This window comes from Coptis chinensis, chromosome 6 (assembly GCF_015680905.1).
Source record: "Coptis chinensis isolate HL-2020 chromosome 6, ASM1568090v1, whole genome shotgun sequence".
NCBI lineage: Eukaryota > Viridiplantae > Streptophyta > Magnoliopsida > Ranunculales > Ranunculaceae > Coptis > Coptis chinensis.
Window position 1 is genome coordinate 29,645,059 of NC_141461.1, and position 19,177 is coordinate 29,664,235.

General features: G+C 37.1%; 2 protein-coding genes across 3 annotated transcripts; both read left to right on the forward strand.

The window, feature by feature from the left end:
* The first annotated feature begins 668 nt into the window (after positions 1-668).
* LOC147492498 (uncharacterized) lies at positions 669-10,140 on the forward strand. Of its 2 annotated transcripts, none has more exons than XM_086568900.1 (6): positions 669-730; positions 7,685-7,891; positions 7,967-8,059; positions 8,154-8,258; positions 8,348-8,703; positions 10,004-10,140. In XM_086568900.1, the coding sequence occupies exons 3-6, from the start codon at positions 8,045-8,047 to the stop codon at positions 10,023-10,025; spliced, it is 498 nt and encodes a 165-aa protein (XP_086425026.1). In that variant the 5' UTR covers positions 669-730; positions 7,685-7,891; positions 7,967-8,044; the 3' UTR covers positions 10,026-10,140. The 2 variants fall into 2 exon arrangements, with proteins under 2 accessions (XP_086425026.1, XP_086425025.1); XM_086568899.1 differs by lacking the exon at positions 669-730 and adding an exon at positions 7,213-7,442.
* Positions 10,141-15,673: 5,533 nt separating this feature from the next.
* On the forward strand, positions 15,674-18,977 carry LOC147492499 (transport inhibitor response 1-like protein). The gene is made up of 3 exons (XM_086568862.1): positions 15,674-16,703; positions 16,948-17,452; positions 17,536-18,977. Exons 1-3 carry the CDS (start codon positions 16,120-16,122, stop codon positions 18,322-18,324), a joined length of 1,878 nt encoding a protein of 625 aa, XP_086424988.1. The 5' UTR covers positions 15,674-16,119; the 3' UTR covers positions 18,325-18,977.
* The last annotated feature ends 200 nt before the right edge of the window (positions 18,978-19,177 follow it).

Here is a 19,177-nt window from a genome sequence, read left to right on the forward strand (position 1 = left end):
CAGGCTATCACTACCAAAAAAAGGGCTTTTTGCGGCAAGGTTTTTGTCACGGCCATTGATTTTGAGGCTAAAAGCCCCCTTTTGCAGCGGTCATCTTTACTTGAGGCAACACATAGTTTTTAGCCTCGGCTTGTCACCATCCCGCGGCTATATCATATGTTCTCGCCACAACTGTAGACATCTCGCGGCTAAAGGATACTTCTAGCCTCGGGTGGAGTTAGGCCGCAGCTAAAGGTTGCACATTTTGTGGCGTGGTGTGGTTGGCCGTTGCCAAATGGTCTTTTAAATTGGTTAAACAATTAAACTCGTAAATTTTAATATAGAAAGAACTGAAAATTCGACCAGCTTTTTATTTCCATCTATCCCGCCCATGTTTTCATTATCTCGCGCCTAAAAATCGAAAAAAAGGAAAACAATTAAGAAAGAGCATGTTTAGGGTTTTATCTCTCTCCCAAATATGAACTAAACCATGGGCGGCTAATCTATTACTGAAATTTCCATTAGATACAAAACTCATTTTCATATCTTCTCCCATTCATCCGTTTTTATCGAAAGTGAACCAGGTAAGCTTCAGTTCAATTCTTTTCCCTTCACCAAATTCATTTAATTTCGGTAAAGCCTTCTTGAATTATTTTTGTTTCTTTGTGTGTTCAATTAGAAAAATCGTGAATTGAGTTTCTTAGACAAGGAGCTTGGATTTACCAAAAAGGACTAGGAAGAAATAGAGAAGGTAATTGGATTTATTCATTGTGTTGATTTTGTCAAGTTCATGGTACGACAGTCCAAATTCTCTTTTATATGTTTTGTCTTCCAAAGAACACTGAAGGTTGGGATATAGAGCCATTACGTTCCTTGAATGTTCAATCATATGCTTCAGCATGTGGTGATGTAGACATAGACCCTTTTAACCCTATCAAATGCATCTGCGCTCAATGTTGTAAAGTACTAATGACAAAGCATCAAGTGGTAGCTTGTCATGAATTTGCTGGACGGAGATATAGTTTTTTATGTAGTGGATACTAGATGGGAAAAAGGAAGTTTCTCATGAATTTGCTAGATGGAGATGTAGTTTTCATGTAGTGGATATGAAAGCGAAATCTAATCCTTGCAATATAATGCCTCGGAAAAGAACCGACCTTGAAATGTTGTTGTCAGAACTGGGTTTGCTGGCGGATTTTCTATGCCATACCAGTTGATGTCAGTTACTTAGTTCTAGAAACTTCCCAGTGTATAGCTTATATCATTTGTTTAAGGTTTGTGGACTGCGGATCAGTAGGTATGGCTGTGACAACCTTAGTTAAGCTTCATGCTTGATTTTAATAGTACTTGGTAGGGGTCTGCCTTAATGCATAACTTATTCAGAAAATAAAAACTAAAGAATTAATTTACTCCAAACTCAATAATGTAAAGTGTAAACATAAGATTAATAATTATGGTTATATGAAAGTTTTGACAAAATACGAGAGCAACTTACCAACCCAAAAAGAAAAGAGCAAAACATACTCAAATAACAAATAAGTTAAACTCCAACAAAGTATATTGTACTCTGAAACAAAGCAGAACCCCATGCAGAGCACTGCTAGGTTCCACCCAGATACCGGGCTGATATTTTTGGAGTCAATTCGCCAGTTTGGTAATGTGGCTCAACCATACAATCTTTAAGGTTGAAAATTCCCATATCATGAGGGCTAATTCCATACTCTTCTTGCCCAAAGTATCCTTCATAGTGGTCATCAGTAAAATATATAGAATTTTGCTTGCATTCGGGAAAGTCTGAAGTTGATAGAGACAGAGAAGAACTATGACCAAGAAATAGTACTCAGTCATGTATGTTATCCTAGGAAACACGGATACCGACCCGCTATGAAGCATTGATACGTCTCTAAGGGTGAAGTATTGGTGTCCGATACGTGTCCAACACGGATACGCCCCGATACGTGTCGGATACGTGATTCGGAGTATCCGATTTTTTAGAGAGAAAAGAGAACGACTTAGTTAGGTTTCAGCCCCTCCTCACACTTTTCTTATATAGGAAAATAGTCGGTTTACAATATAGTCGGCTCCGTGCCCCTTCTGTGATGGCGAAATATATATATATATATTATTCAAACGTGTCCATGACATATTTGTATCCTATATTTTTGAAAAATGTCGTGTCCGCGTATCTGTGTCGTGTCGTGTCTTGTCGCGTGTCGGCTAGAAAGCACGGATAACGATAAAGAAAAATTCCCATTTAGTTCTCGGGTAAAATTCCCAGTTTTGCTAATTTCTCAAGTCCTTTCGTTGCAAAGTGCAAACACAGTTGCCTTGAGAAAAATTTCTCAGTGAGGATATGTAACCTTAGTCACACAAACCATGTACAAGGTCTATCACTCCCAATCTAAAACCACGGTTTGGCGAATTTCGACCGAAAGCTCCTAAAATCCACGCTTTGAAATTTCTAAAACCGCGCTATCAATTTTTCGAACCGCACTTTCAGTTTTTCAATATCTTTTTGGCCTTATTTTTTTATTTTATTATATTGCTTGTTTCATTAGATTAGTTGTATAACGCGTGGACATGTACTGTATTAAAACTCAACATGTCATTTTCTAAACTAGATATCAGCATGCTTGCTTCCTTTGGTAGGGATGTCTAGCTTGCTCTAATGTGATATTCAACATATGTGTCATCTCATTTTATTTGCTAACTACTACTAAACCATTTTAGGGTGATTAGTTCCTTATATTTACTAAGAAGTTGCAATGCTAGATTTGTATGTACTTGGTTTGAACTCTTAATATTTAATTTGTTTCCATATCATGTTGTATTTCCTCATTCTTTTTACTTGTTATTAAGTTTAACATGCTTGGGCTGAGATAGTAAAATATATTAAATGCTTGTGTTCTGTTGTTGTAAGCATACTCCCCGTTAAGTACGATTAGCATAGGTAGGTCTTCCATGAACGGATGCCTTTTTCCTATTTTATTTTATTTTAGTGACTTTTCAACCTTGATAGATTTCAATGTTAATTAGGCTTCTTATGTATTAAGGAAGATTCTCTTATATGTTTGGTTATGTATTTGTTGTGTATTAGTTAGCACCTCGATGGATAAAAGTTGGATGCACCCATTTGGAAGGTCCAATCGCAAGTATATTCTAGGTTGTGAGGAGTTTGTGAACTGGGCATGGGATAATCGACCTGAAGAGTTTGGTGATGAGATTTATTGTCCATGTGTTCGATGCATTAATAAAGTGTTGAGGCCCAAAGATGTAGTTCGGGATCACATATTAAATAAGGGTATAGTACGGTCATATATCTGTTGGACCAAACACGGGGAAGGAGATGAAGTGGATGCTCGCCATGACTCCAATGATGGTGATGATATGCACCCAATGTTGCAAGATGCATTAGGGTTTCCAGACCTAGTTGGAACAGGTAATGACACACCAACTATTCCTGTTTCTAATGAGGCTAGTTCGAGTGAGCCTTGTATGGATGAGCCAAATGAGGAGGCACAAAAGTTTTATAAATTATTGAAGGAGGCTGAGACACCACTATATCCTGGTTCTACTAAAGCTTCAAAATTGTCTTTCCTTGTTTGCTTGCTTCATGTAAAGTGTCTAAATGGCTGGAGTAACCATTTATTTGACATGTTACTTCAAGTGTTAAACGAGTCACTTCCTGATGAAATCAATATGCCAAAGAATCATTATGAATCAAAAAAGTAACTTCGGGACCTTGGTTTGGAGTGCATTAAGATAGACGCTTGTCTAAATGATTGTATGCTGTATTGGAAGGATAATAAGCCAATCGAGGACAAGGATGAATACGATATATGTGGTCAGTCAAGGTGGGAACTTACTCCATCTGTGATTGATGGGGAAGGAAGTAATTCTACTGTGAAACATAAGAAAAAAACTACAAAAGTCTTGAGATATTTTCCGTTAAAGACCGAGGCTTCAGAGATTATTTATGTGCTCAAAAACATCAAAGGACATGAGGTGGCATGCAGATTGTCGTAGCAAGGATGGAGCATTAAGACATCCAGCTGATTTTGAGGCATGGAAACACTTGGACGAAAGATATCCTTCTTTCAGTTTGGAACCTCGCAATGTCAGGCTTGGTTTGGCTAGTGATGGTTTTAGTCCCTTTGGTAATCTTAGCACTATGAATAGCACATGGCCTGTGGTTCTTGTTCCATATAATCTGCCACCATGGATGTGCATGAAGCACCTTTATTTTAGCTTGTCACTGCTTATTCCTGGCCCTAGCAGTCCTGGGAATAACATTGATGTGTACTTGCGACATTTGGTCGATGAGTTGAAAGAGTTGTGGACGAAAGGAGTCGAGACATATGATGCATATTCCAAGTAGAATTTTCAGATGCATGCAGCTGTTTTATGGACAATTAATGACTTTCCAGCCTTTGCCAACTTGTCAGGATGGAGCACCAAAGGCCAACTTGCATGTCCTTCTTGCCACGAGAAGACTTGTTCAAAAAGATTGCAGCACGGTATAAAGTTTTGTTATATGGGAAGTCGCCAGTTCCTACCACTTAATCATCGATATCGAAGGAACAAAAGTTCCTTTGATAACACTATTGAACTGAGGACTGCCCCAAAACCACTAAGTGGAACTGAGGTTCTTGAGCAATTCAGTGGGTATGAGCAAGTCACATTCGCAAGCCGCTAACTCGATAAGTCCGGTCAAAAGAGAAAACGAGAAGATAATTTGCCGCATAACTGGAAGAAAATCAGTATATTTTTTGAACTCCCTTATTGGAAAGACCTTCATTTGCCCCACAATCTTGATGTTATGCACATTGAAAAGAACAATAGTGAGAGTTGGCTTGGGACATTGTTAAATTTAGAGAAGAAAACAAAGGACAGCTTGAAGGCCCGACAAGATTTGGTGTTGATAGGAATACGAAAATCACTTCACCCTATACCAAGAGCTGGCAACAAATACTACCTACCCCCTGCCCAGTACACATTGTCTTTGCAAGAGAAGAGGAAGCTTTGTCAATTTTTGAAAGATGTAAAGGTTCCCGATAATTATTCATCCAATATTTCACGCCGTGTTCAGGTTAAAGAAGCCAAGATACATGGCCTGAAAACTCATGATTGGCATGTTCTAATGCAACAACTACTTCCAATTCGCGGACGTGGAATTCTACCCAAGGAACTAACAATGGTTTTGGTTGAGTTGTCCAATTTCTACAAGCAATTGTGTTCTAAAGTGTTATGGGTTGAAGAGTTGGAGCGTCTAGAGTATAGTATTGTTGTGACTCTTTGCAAAATGGAAATGATTTTTCCTCCAGCATTTTTTGATGTTATGGTTCACCTACCAATGCATTTAGCTGGTGAAGCCAAGCCTGCTGGACCAGTGTTTTATCGATGGATGTATGCAATTGAAAGGTAAGTGAAGACAATATGCAAGATCAATTTGTTTTCTTCCTAGGTAACATATATACTTATATTTATGTTTCTTTTTATATGTATATATATATAGGTATTTGTATAAGCTTAAAAAGTATGTGCGCAACAAAAGTCGCCGGAGGGTTTAATTGCGGAAGGGTATCTTGCTGATGAGTGTTTGACATTTTGCTTGATGTACTTAGATGGTGGGGTAGAGACAAGGTTTAATCGACAAGGGAGGAATGATGATTGTGAAGATGTAGAATCAGATGGAAAGTTTTCAATATTTGCTGGAAGCACTCATCCTTTAGGGAAAGGAACCTTGAGGAATCTAACTAACGAAGAGTGGGAACAAGCTCATTTGTATGTGCTAATGAACTGCGAAGAAGTGAGGCCGTTTGTTGAGTACGACAAACTTCTCTTTTCTATTTAAAAGAAATTTTCTATGTTTGAATCACATATATGTTCATTATAATAAAAATGGTCTATTGTACAGGAAACACAAACAAATGATTAAGGATGACCATGGGTGCCGCATAAGTGCTAGGAACTTGGACCGTATTCATAATGAGAGATTTGGTAGCTGGTTTGAAAACCATGTATGTGGTAGTCGACTAGTCGTAGTATGTTTTATTAAGTATAATCATATTTATTGGTTTCATTTAGACATGTTAATTTGTTCTTCTTTTCTAAATAGGTTCAACAAATGAAAAAAGATGGTGAGTTGGTCAGTGAGCAACTCGATATGTTATCCTTTGGTCCTACCCGATTTGCCACCTGTTTTAAAGGGTGCATTGCAAATGGATATAGGTTTCACACAAAAGATCTCGAGATGCGAAGAAAAACGCAAAATCATGGAGTTTTTGTATCTGCAGAAATCTCAAGCTTTGCAAGTGCTAGAGATATGAATCCTGTTATCGGGAGTGTCGGTTATTATGGTATCCTAAATGATATAGTGGAGCTTCGTTATGGCAGTGGGAATCGAGTGTTTATGTTTAAATGTGATTGGTTTGATGGCTTGAGCCGTGATGGAGTGAAACAAGATGAATATGGTTTCACCACTGTGAATTTCACATGAACCTTAGCTACCAATGAACCTTTTATTCTTGCATCGCAAGCACAACAAGTTTTTTATCTTAGAGATAATTTGGATGAAAATTGGCGAGTTGTGTTGAAGACACAACTAAGGGACTTATATGATATGGGGTCAGAGGTTGAGCCAATCCAAGATAACTCATCATGCACACACCAAGATGCAAGTAATCCAGTTGAGAACACAGATACCATTGAAAGCTGGACTAGGAATGAGGTTAAAGGAATTGAAGTTGTTGCCAATACTGTTGAAAGAGAGCAAGACTTCATTGATGATAATGAATGTGATGAAGACTTAAGTGAGGATAGTGATTGTGATGAGGACTTCATTAATGATAGTGATCCAGATTATTGATGTGTGGAGTGTGGTTTAATTTAGTTTTAGTGTTGCTAAGTATGACATTGGGTGAATGCATCTTTATTAAGACCGGCGTATTCAATTTGTTATGAATGCTCTCTCTTGATAGTTTATTAATTTGATTGATGTTTCTTTTCTTATGAGTGCGTTTATTAGTCATGTTCGGCATTCCTTTAATTTTCTTGTATAACATAGATAAGTGCACGCAATGGTAAAATGACGATGAGAGGATCCAAATGGCGGTGAGAATGGTAAGATTTGCAACTGATTTTTGAATTCTTAGGTTTTTAACTATTGAATAATATCTAACTCATATTATTTGTTGTGCTGATATCTATATTTAACATTCTAAATAGGTGGGAAATGGGTTAGAGGCACTTCTACCCTTCCTAAGGTTTTTAATAACCCATCTAGTTCGAAGTTGAAACTGACTTGGAATGGCAATAATCAACCTGATGGACCAGATACACATCCAAGCTTGTTTGCAGAATCTATGGGAGTATTGATGACATCATCGCATCGATTTGATTGGACTAAATATTGGGAGCAGCAAGGTGGAGATGATAAATTATGGCTATGGAACACGCTTAAGGTAAACGTAATGACCCTGAATTTACCTGAGACTAATTTGGAATGGCAATAAATGTAATGACCCTGAATTTACCTGAGACTAAAGTGCCACCACCTGACTTGGTTTTATTTAAAGTTTGATTGCAACTTGTAGTCAGTATCCATGTATGCCACCATTGTGATTTTGTTCTAGGGTATCAAGGTTCTAGGTTTGGTTGTTTATATATACCATGATATATTATACATATTTGCATCATGTTTTAGGATTCGTGGGAGCTTGATGAGAGCAAGAAAGAAACTACTTTGGGTCGAATTGCCTCACATGAATTCAAGAATAAGAAGACTAAATGGAAAAAGAATTTCTATTCACGCTACACGACATATGAGGAGCGTATAGCGCACAAACCAGAGCAGCTATCACAACAAGAATGGGTCAATCTTGTGCAATTCTGGGATAGTCCTGAGCATCAAGTATGAAGAACTTTAGTGTTCCATTTGAAATAGTTTTCACAACTTATATATTATTTTTGTTTTCTGTGTATCTAGGTAATTTCTGAGAGGAACAAGCGTAATCGTTCTAAGCAAATAGCAAAGCATACTAGTGGTCGAAAAGGTTTTCCATAAATGAGAGCACAAATTGTATGATATTTATTGTTGTCTTTGTTGTGAACTTACATTTTCATATTGGCTTATAAGAAATAAGTCAAATAACAATTTGTTTGTGTCTGGACAGATTCGGGAGGAAGGTGCACCCCCATCTCAAGGAGACTTCTTTGTGCTATCCCATACAAGTCGGAAGACAAATGATGCACTTGATAGACAATCAAGAGAGTATATAGTAAGTGAAAATTCAAATCTAATAATGATGTTAAGTGAATATAATAAATGGTTTTCTTCTTATATATATTAATTCGGTTTGCAATATAGGAAAAAATGAAAGAGTTAGCTGAAAGAGATGAAAATGGAAATCAACAACCCCTTTCCGATGAAATCTACAGGCAAGTTATGCCGCGTGAGCGACATGGGCGTGTGAGGCTGATGGGTCGTGGTGTGACACCGACTAGTTATTTTGGCTCTCAAGCATCATCCCATGGTACAACTTATGATCGTGTTGCTGAATTGGAAAATGAGATGGCTAAAATGCGAAGGGTAGCACAAGAAAAAGAGGAGGAAAAGCAACGTGAGCTTGATGAGATAAAGAGAGGGTTCGATGCACGATATGAAGCGATGGAAGCTCGATTTATGGAAACACTAATGCAGAGAACTTCCCTCTCTAGAATGTTGTAAGTTAAACTTCTTATGTCTTGCTGCCTCTAATTCTTTGTGTCCACTACTAAAAAAAAAAGCTTGTCGTATCATTTTAAAAGTGACACAAGTCAATTGTGTTAGTTTTGGAATGAATTACACAAGTACCGCTGACACAACAAGTTTAACAAAAACAGACACATCAAGTGACTTTGTTGTGTCGGATTTGGATTACCAAAACAACCTCACTAGATGATAAAACCGACACATCAGGGTTGATGGTTTTGTTGAGATTGTTATGGTAACGTGGAGATGTATGTTAGTTGCATTGTATAAGTTGTGTATTAGGGTTTCTGGAATAGTGTTTGTATATTTATAGTTTTCTTCTTATTCGAGGATTGGTTACTTGACTTAACTGGCATTGGTCGAGATGGTTAAGTAGCTGGTTCTACGAATCAGTATATCCTTTAGTAGTTGAATTTACGACTGATGTATGATGTTTTATATTTGGTTTGGATGTATTTTTATTAAATTTTCAAGTTATGACAAGTTTTATATTTATGAAATGTCGATAATACAGAGGAGACTCTGTCGAAATTTTTACTATAAAAGTCATGTATCTTAGGTATGTTATTGCATGAGATTTGGGGAGTCACAGCCCTAACCAATTGGCCCTGGGTTCCCTCACGAAGATCCATTAGTAGAAACTATAATTATACTAGGGGGAGCAACACTCTAGTATTTTTGGAGATCTTATGTGCTTCCCTTGCAGTCTTAGCCCATGTAATATAGATAACTCATGCACTGAATTCTCAATGTGGCCTTTAGATAGTCTGCGTGCCCTGCAAATTGTTCTTTTGACTTGGATACAATAGTACCAAAAGTTAGCTTGACTTCTGTCATATACGATTTTGTTCCTATTTCAATAGATAGAGACAAGCCATGTTAATGTTGCTGCCATTTAGACTCTTTGATCTTCAATTTCTTCATTGGGATATAGAAGTAATTGTGTGTTAATACCTAGGACTTGAAACACCAGTAGAACTGATGTTGGAAAGTTCCGTTCGTTGTTGACAATATAATAACACTACTTAATTTTGCCTTGTAATTTTTTGCTATTTGCAGTTATCAGTTCATATGTTATATGTCAATTAAGTTCATACTACAGTTTTGACAATGTGTGACTGGCCTTGTGGCCTTGTATGAAGGCTACATATATATGCACTTTATTTACATTCCTTTAGATCTCATCTACTTTTGGTGTTGTCCACATTCACATGGCTGCTTTTATATAAACTCTATTTTTAGGGTTTAACATTCTTTTTTTCTTTTTTGTAGAGATGAACAAGATGAATACTAGTATTGGACTTGACGACCCGCATTTTTTGCATACTTGAATTTGGTTGGATATGCATCATTGGAGCAATGTTAAAGTTTTTTGTTTTTGTGGATTGGAAACAGGCATTATATAGGACTAGTTATAAATTCTTTTGTAGATTGGAAACTTATAAATTCTTTTGTAGATTGGAAACTTGTGAAGGTTTTTGGATTATGGTATTCGCCAAGTTTAACGTGATGTAATGAATTTGACGTTAAATGTTATTTGTTTGTTTTGGTCGATATTTGGTTAATTAAGTATGTTTCTTATTATTTATTTATGAAACTTGTTGAGATATAGGTTCAAATTGAAGTGATTTGAACAGGTGCAAAATTGAAAATATGTGCCCTTAAAAAAACCACTTTTTGTGGCAACCACCCCCGCAGATAAAAAGATATTTGAAAAGTTTTGGCAAATTCAAAATTTTCAAACTTTTTGTGGTAGCCACCCCCGCAGCTAAAGATATTTTAAAAGTTGCGGCAAATTCAAAATTTTCAAACTTTTTGTCGCGGCCAAGCCGTGGCAACATATATTTTGATTTTCTTGTCTTTTTTATTTTTTTATAATTCAAACAACATTTTGCTGCGGTAACTCCCGTGGCAAGAGATTACTTTTAGCCGTGGCAAAAGATATTTTGTGACACCAAATAGTGCCTCGGGCGTGACAAGAAGTTTTGCCGCGGCAAAAAACATTTGGTGGCGGTTTTGGGTACTTTTGGCCACGGCCGGCGGCCGCGGCAAAAAGTCTTATTTTTGGTAGTGTATATTTAAATGAGAGCAATATTGACACCCCATTTTATGGGATTGACACTCTTTTGGCAAAAGGTAGAACAATAATAGTTATTTCTTATATGTCCTTTTACACCCTACATGCCCGATAATTCTATAACATCGAGTTACCACGAGATCGCACAATCCACAACATTGGGTTGCCGCGAGATCTCATATCTCACGGCAGGGAGTTGCTGCTGCGGAGGATTTTTTTTTTCTTTTTTTTTTTCTTTAAATTTTGAACACACACGGCATGCGGATACCTCATTTTATTTTTTTAGAACTTCTTTATACACTCCAAGAACAACACCAAAACCATAGAGGGGAAAAAAATACAATCGAGGTATAGTTTTGCTATCTCGCGGCAAATTTTTTTATACACTATAAGAAAATTTTGTGATCAAATTAATGAAAAAGAGTTTTGATCATTAATAAGCAAAAACTCTATTTTGGTGAACACAACCATCTCGCGACAACTAATTTTTTTTTACGGTGGTTATAAAAAAAAAATTAAACAAAAAAAAACTCACGGCAACAATCTTCTGTGGATTTGCCAACTCGCGGCAACTCCTTATTGTGGACATTACATTTTCGCGACAACTTCTTAACGTGAGTGATTTTTTATATGATTAATGGAGGGGTGCCAATACTTTTGAATTGGTCAAAGGTTACCAATCCCATTAGTTGGGTGTCAATACCACCGCGACCCTATTTAAAACCCCCGTTACACTTGCTCTAAGGTTGGTGGCTTGATGCATGCATGGCATTATGGGCAAGTGATTGGAATTAAGGAAGAAGGAACATGTTACAAGTTTCTTGCACTCAGAACTTGGGCCTGATCTTAAGGGCCAAATAGATGGACTACTATGCAAGATTTCATTGTTACTGATATTATTTGCCAGTAGTCAATTGTTCACTCGTCTCTTGATTCTACTCTTGTAACTTTGTAAGAATATTTTCTTTGATATGATGATATCTTTGACCTTGCCAAAAGCTGTGTCTTACATATTTTCAAATTAGTTTTAGAGGTATCTCAATTGAATGGTGTTCTTTGTTTTTCCTCCAAAGAATGCTGGATGCCAAGTCGATAATTGTGATTTCCATAGTTTTGGGCCTAGTTTTCTGGGCCTAATAGATGGGCCACTGTACAAGGTTTCAGTGTGGATAACTTAAGACAGTTTGTCTTATTACTTGTATATTCACATCTCTGCTATTCATAGGTTTGTTTGACGAGTCCTCTTACCAATAGGAACTCCACATCTCGGGCTGATGAATATCAATCAAAAGGATAGATAGTCTTTGGGCCAATGAAGGAGCATTAGCAACAACAATTTCAATGATCATTACTTCATTATCACAATTATAAGTTGTCCGGGAGAAGTGTGGTTGTATTTTCGAGTGGTGATGGAGACTGGAGAGAGAGGCAGAGAGCATTCGACTCAATTTTCTTAACACATGGTTATGGCTTACAGGATACATTGTGAAGAATTGTCAACTACTTTTATGCTTCTACTCAGTGTTCTAAAAAACGCTAGGCGGTAGTCGGGCGGTGAGAGAGCGCCTAGGCCTTCTAGGCAGTGCCTAGACGGGCTAGGCGCTAGGTGGTTTTTTTTTCCTAATATATATAGTAATATACACATATACTACAAGAAATGAAGAAAATCATTTACCATAACTCAAAAAATAAATACAAACAAAAATACTTATTACAAAAATGTGTAATAGTTAAGAAATATTAACTTCATATAAAAACATATTCTTTGTTACAGTGACATATAATTTACATTAGACTTAAGTCTTTTAAATTCATTCAAATCTTAAGCCTACACGGGCCTTTATTTTTCGATATTTAATCATTCAAAAAAAAAAAAACTTGACTGGACCGCCTAGAAGCCACGTAGACACACCTAGCCCGCCTAATCGGTCCGCCTAGACCCGCCTAGTTGGTCCACCGATTTTTTAAACGACTAGGGCCTAGGCGAGTCTGTTGGGCACCGCCTAGCGCCTAAAGACCGCCTACCGATTAAAAATCAGTGCTTCTACTAAAGCTAACGGTGCGCTTACAAGTAAGCCCAATAACACATAGCCCGTGTGTGCATATCACATCACGAGTCCAAGACATTTCTTTTGTTTGCTTTTTTTTTTTCGAGAATAATTTTGTTTGCTAGTAAGTAGTAACTTAGTGAGGTACAATTACAACCATTTTAATCCTTTTATTGGTGTTTCGATGTGATGTCAAAATTTCTTCGTGGCTTTTACCACACAAAAAAAAATGTGCACAAACTTAAAAACACTTTTTAGGTTCAATTAACTTCCTAGTAATGGCTATAAACCCTATTTGATTATATCTGGACTAGGAAATAAAGGCCCTTTATAACGGATGAGATGCCTAACAAAGGAATCAAAAGAAAACTAGAAAATAGAATAGTCACAAAAGAACAAAGGTCTCAAAAAGCAAACTTAAATCACATGTACAGCCTATATAAATGGATACATCGTGCCCTAAGGGTAACCCAACAACTTGAAGCATATCCTTTGAATTCCAAATATCATAAATAAGGAGATCCAAACTTGGAAAAGTTGTGGATCCTGTGGAAAAGGATCTTGTGACGTTCACAACCTTGGCCCCTACCAAAAAGTTGATTACTCTTTTTTTAAGGCTTTAAAACTGCATAATTTAGATGGGAGTATGGGACTACGGCCTACGGGAGTGTAAAAAGTAGACAAGGTGCTCTTCTAAAATCACTAAATGCAAGGGCCTAACCCCAACCGACCTGTTCTACTCGAAACTCGTATTGCAATTTGCAAGACCAGTATTTCCACCAGTATTATCTTGGTATCAATGTATCATACTATCTCAGTAAAACTGTAAAAGAAAACCATAATATAATTCATTCTTACCAAGTATAAATGGAAGACATTCTGTAGGAGTTTGAAAAAAGAGAAAAAAAGTTGTTTGGGAAGATACTAGAAGTTGTAGTTTCAGTGATTAGGGATCATGTTTTCTTTCAATATATGCATCATTATGACTAATCATGTTTGATTTAGACGTAACTAACATAAAAAAAACTCGTGTAATTATTATTCAGTGTTGTGACAAGGAAAGATATACAAAAAAGAAAGAGTTCACAAATTCTTTGAAAGGCACAGAGTCAAGATTTCTATGTTTTTGAATGAAAAATATCCAACTTCCCAAGATGTATTCTTGAATATCAGATTTGTAATCTTATTAAGGTTAATCACACATAAAATTTAGCAAACCAGTTGTTTAGATGCTAACGAAATATAATATCTGATTCTCGCGACATAATGGTTGGTGGAACATTGAACTAAACATATACACGATAATTTATTCATTTAGAGGAAACTTTTTCATAATTTGCAGATGTATACTTTTATTTATATTTTTTAGCGTCATACAAATATTTTATCGTCCAATCCTAATTCACATTGCATTGTTGCTTAAAAAAATCACTCGAGATCTAGCAAGTAGTATTGCTATTCATTTTTTTATCCTAATTCACATTGCATTGTTGCTTGAAAAATCACTCAAGATCTAGCAGCTATTGCTATTCATCTTTTGACCTTCTTTCATTTTTGTAATTCAAGATCTAGTAGGGGTGCTGGACTATGCCTGCAGCAAAGGCACCCAATCTCAATATTCTGCTACTAGAGCTCTAGGCCCATAGCTAAAATCCAAGTGTAAACGATACGGGCTACTTGGTCAGGAGTGTGGTGTGTTGGAAAATATTGTCACCTTGTTAGATAGATCAAATGTCTCCGTTTTTATTCCGAAGAAGAAACAAATTAATGGTTTAATTTATTAAATGTATGGTACAATATTAATGTGAACAACGGGAGCACTCGGAATTCTGAAAAGGGTTGCTACTTGCTAACTATGGGAATTAACTTTTATAACTAATTTCCTGTACAAAGTACAGACACAAACAATATAGGAATTGAGAATTTGAGACATTATTACAACTACAATAGTCCAAAGGTCCACCACTAACATATATATGATTCATCGAAACAGTAAACCAACTTATGATGGCAAAAAAGAGCTGCCAAGATACCTAAAAAGAAACCAGCTCTCTATGATGGGTCGAGTGACTCGAGTCTGGAGATACAGTAGCTAAAGAGAAAAAAGTAGTTTGAAACATTGAATTAAACACATCCTTTCGTAAAGGTATTTTCATAACAAAAAAAATAAAGGAAAGAAAACAAGATAAATAAGATAGCTACTGCTAGAGAGAGAAAGAAGGTACATGAAGAGAGCTGGAAGATGGGGGGGGGGCCAATACGCCCAGTAGAAGATTAGATTTTTGAGCCAGAAATGACAAATGATGCTAACTCAGCAACACCCAATGGTTGTTTCCAATTGCATTTTCCACTCTTTACTTTCTTCACTACACAACAACAAGTATGGAAAGAGATGGGGTAGTAGTGAGAAAGTTCAGAAAAGATAAATTAAATAAATTTGTAAATCGATAAAATAACAAATACATTTTTTCTACTCCAGAAGTTAAGTAGTTATCAAACGACCAAATTTTTTTTTGGGCATTCAGAACCAAACCACATGGTGCACACTATATTTTATCCTAATGACATAATATCATTAATTCAAGCTGCATCATGATCATAATATCATATTCCAACTAGTGGGTGGGCAACATGAATCCTATTCCAATATTTTAATTCTATCTTTTGTCATGTCTTACTTCAAAGTTATTTACTCATCAACCAGTGGTTGCATTTCACTTCATCTTAATTCAAATGAATCAATTTTATGAATCAATACGATAATACTGATTTTTGTGATATTCTATAAAGTCAAATAAAAGCTAATTAATTTATCTCATCTAATCATAATTTTGCTATAGAGAGGGGGTAAGATTGGATCTAAAAAGATTAGTAGTACGGAATCGAAGTTGAAAAGACAAAATAAAATAGAAAGAATGAGGTGTTAAGTATGAATAAAGAAAACCAAAATAATGGAGAGGGATGGTGTATGGGGTGGGCAAGAGAGAGAGAGAGAGATTGATAGATAGATAGACATTGCTCTTTGGTTTCTTGTACCAGAGAGAGAGAGAGAGGGGCATGGAGAATCCCAATGCAAACAGACATGGAGTGTTTGCAGGTATGACCAAATAAAGTAAAGTAAAACTCTTCCCCATACCTCCTCCTTTCATTTCATTTCATCTCATCAAATCTTTCATCACAGAAAATAATGATCCCTTGATCCAAAAAAGAGAGAGGTAGTCTTAGTTTATTTATATCTATAAAAAGATCATCTTTAAAACAAGATGGGTGATGAAAATCAAGCTGAAATGTTTGAAGATGATGAAAAGCCATTAGATCTTGGTGGGTCTGGGTCTTCTAGTAATAAAACTAGGAGTAGTAGTAGTGGTGTTGTGGGAGATTGTTTTGCACAAAATCCAGATCAAGTATTAGAAAACGTTCTTGAAAACGTACTAATCTTTCTAACATCACGCCGTGACCGTAACTCAGCATCACTAGTATGTAAGTCATGGTACATAGCTGAAGCATTAACACGTTCTGATCTGTTTATTGGAAACTGTTATGCTGTTTCACCTCAAAGGGTAATTCAAAGGTTCCGTAAAGTACAGTCTTTAGTACTTAAAGGGAAACCAAGATTTGCTGATTTTAATTTGGTGCCTGTCAATTGGGGTGCACTTTTTAGTCCTTGGGTGAATTCAATGAGTTCAGCTTATCCTTGCTTGGGAAAGATTTGTTTGAAAAGGATGTGGATTACTGATGAGGATTTCGCTTCGCTTGGGAAGGCGTTACCGAGGTTTAAGGAGCTTGTTCTTGTTTGTTGTGAAGGATTTGGACTTGCTGGACTTGCTACCATAGCCGATACTTGCAGGTCTGTGGATTGATTGATTGATTTTATATATTTGGTCAATTAGATCTGTTACTAGTAATTAGTTCAGTATGCTTTAGTTCTTTAGTTCAATTTGTTAGATCTGTTTGTGTAGTAGGAAATTAAATGTTTGGGTCTAGTGGGGATGATTTTATTTTAAGGATATATATAAGAATGCTTATGTGAATTTGATAAGAGAATTGAAGTGTAATTGCTTTATGAATTGTATTAAGTTATGGTTTTTCAGACAAATTCGAGTGTTGGAATTGATCGAATGCGAAGTTGATGATGATGAAATAGACTGGTTATCTCATTTTCCGGAGACGGGTACAACTTGTCTTGAATCACTTATTTTTGACTGCATTGATTCTCCCATAAATTTTGAGGCATTGGAGAGTCTGGTGATACGGTCTCCTATGTTGAAGAAGCTTCGGTTGAATGGGAGAATGTCCATTCATGAGCTGTACAAACTGATGCGTCGAGCCCCTCAGCTCACACATTTAGGAACCGGAGCGTTCAGCCCCGATGAAGCTGCTCTTGTAGAAGAGCAGGAAATGGATCTCCGGTCGGCTTTTACTTCTCTCAAGTACTTAACCTGCCTCTCAGGATTCAAGGAAATGCTGCCTGGTTATTTGCCCTCAATCCAACCTGTTTGTGCAAACCTCACCTCGCTAAATTTCAGTTACGCAGACATCAATGCTGAGCAGCTTAAACCAATCATTTGCCACTGCCATAAGCTCCAGATCTTCTGGGTATATATTATTTTTCTCAGTCTTCGTTGTTGGGTCATATCTTTTCACCTAGTCTTGAATCCTACTTACTGTTATGTCTGCAGGTTCTTGACTCGGTATGTGACGAAGGGCTTCAGGCTGTGGCTGCAACATGCAGTGACCTACGTGAACTTCGGGTCTTCCCAGCTATTGCCCGGGAGGACAGTGATTCCCCAGTCTCAGAAGTGGGCCTTGTTGCCATTTCTGAAGGCTGTAAGAAGTTGCGTTCAATTCTACATTTTTGCAATAAAATGACCAATGCAGCTGTTGTGGCCATGTCAAAGAACTGTCCAGATCTTGTGGTGTTCCGTCTTTGTATAATGGGGCGACACCTACCAGACCATCTGACAGGCGAACCCATGGATATGGGCTTTGGTGCTATTGTAATGAACTGTAAGAAGCTCAGAAGGTTAGCAGTATCTGGTTTGCTCACCGATAAGGCCTTCTATTACATTGGACAGTATGGGAAGTTAGTTCGTACACTATCAGTTGCTTTTGCAGGAGACACTGACGTGGCACTGACTTATGTGCTTCAGGGATGCCCTGAATTGCAGAAGCTTGAGATTAGAGATTGCCCTTTTGGGTATGCAGGTCTGCTCTCCGGTTTGCACCATTTTCATAACATGAGGTTCCTGTGGATGTCTTCTTGTAGATTGACTGTTGGAGGTTGCAAGGAGGTTGCTCGAAGACGACCCCAAGTGGTAGTGGAAGTGATTAGAGACGTTTATGGACAGCAAACATGTGAATTACCGAAGATTGAAGAGGATTTGGGCCAAACAGTTGAGAAGTTATACATGTATCGATCTCTTGATGGACGGCGGAGTGATGCACCAAACTTTGTGACAATCTTGTAGACTTGCGTTTTAACAGAAGGGAGAGCACATTGATTGTTTGTTTATATCACAGCTCAGGAGCAAATTCCGGAGGGATTTGAACGGTGGGTATCTTTTTAAAACCCACATGGGATGCTGGTTCCTGCAGACATAATAGCCTTCTATTTTTCTTGGCTAGGGCTGTTGGAATGGCATTTGGGCGAACCATGTTGAGAATGCTGCATGTCTTACCATCTAGCCTTCCAAAAGTTTGTTAAAGAAGAAATTGATGTGGCTGATGGTTGTTTGAATGAAATTGGTTGGCTCACCCCATATTGTTGTATTAGTAGGCAATTGCATATCTTTATTCCCATGTTAGAGAAGATGCCAATGCAGATTCGGGCCGCATAAAAGTTCTGTTCAGTAGAAGTTGGTGAGTTAAAGCTCCTGTAGAATGCTTAGACTTATCCAAGAAAATTTCGTTGTAGTCTTAAAGGATTGGTTGGAAAGTGAAAGTTCGGTTTTAGTTTTCTTCCATGCCTTGTAAGTAAATCTTCTTTAGAATGAAGAGTTATTTGTTTATGTTTCTTGAAGTTGTAGTTGTTGAACTGTACCATCTATTAATTTTTTTGAAGTCATAGCAAAACTTGTTGGAACTATTGTAGGAAATTGAAGAAATGCTGAGCCTTTCTCAATGTTTGCTTTTATTTAGCTTAAAAGTGCCATTCATTTTTAGGTTGTGTTATTTTAGTGCTAGCAGTTTGGGGTGGAGGGGGTGAGAAACATGCATGAGGTTCTTTTTAAAAGGATTCCACCTTTCTGTTGCTAATATATTATGGTGAGACCCACTAATGATTCGAAGAGCTCTTGTGAGACTGCAGGATAAAGTTGTTAT

Coding starts and splice junctions, on each gene's coding strand:
- LOC147492498 (XM_086568900.1), top strand. Junction 8,259..8,347: donor GACAATCAAGAGAGTATATA/GTAAGTGAAAAT, acceptor TTTGCAATATAG/GAAAAAATGAAAGAGTTAGC. Junction 8,704..10,003: donor ACTTCCCTCTCTAGAATGTT/GTAAGTTAAACT, acceptor TCTTTTTTGTAG/AGATGAACAAGATGAATACT.
- LOC147492499 (XM_086568862.1), top strand. CDS start 16,120: ATGGGTGATGAAAATCAAGCTGAAATGTTTGAAGATGATGAAAAGCCA. Junction 16,704..16,947: donor ACCATAGCCGATACTTGCAG/GTCTGTGGATTG, acceptor ATGGTTTTTCAG/ACAAATTCGAGTGTTGGAAT. Junction 17,453..17,535: donor ATAAGCTCCAGATCTTCTGG/GTATATATTATT, acceptor TTATGTCTGCAG/GTTCTTGACTCGGTATGTGA.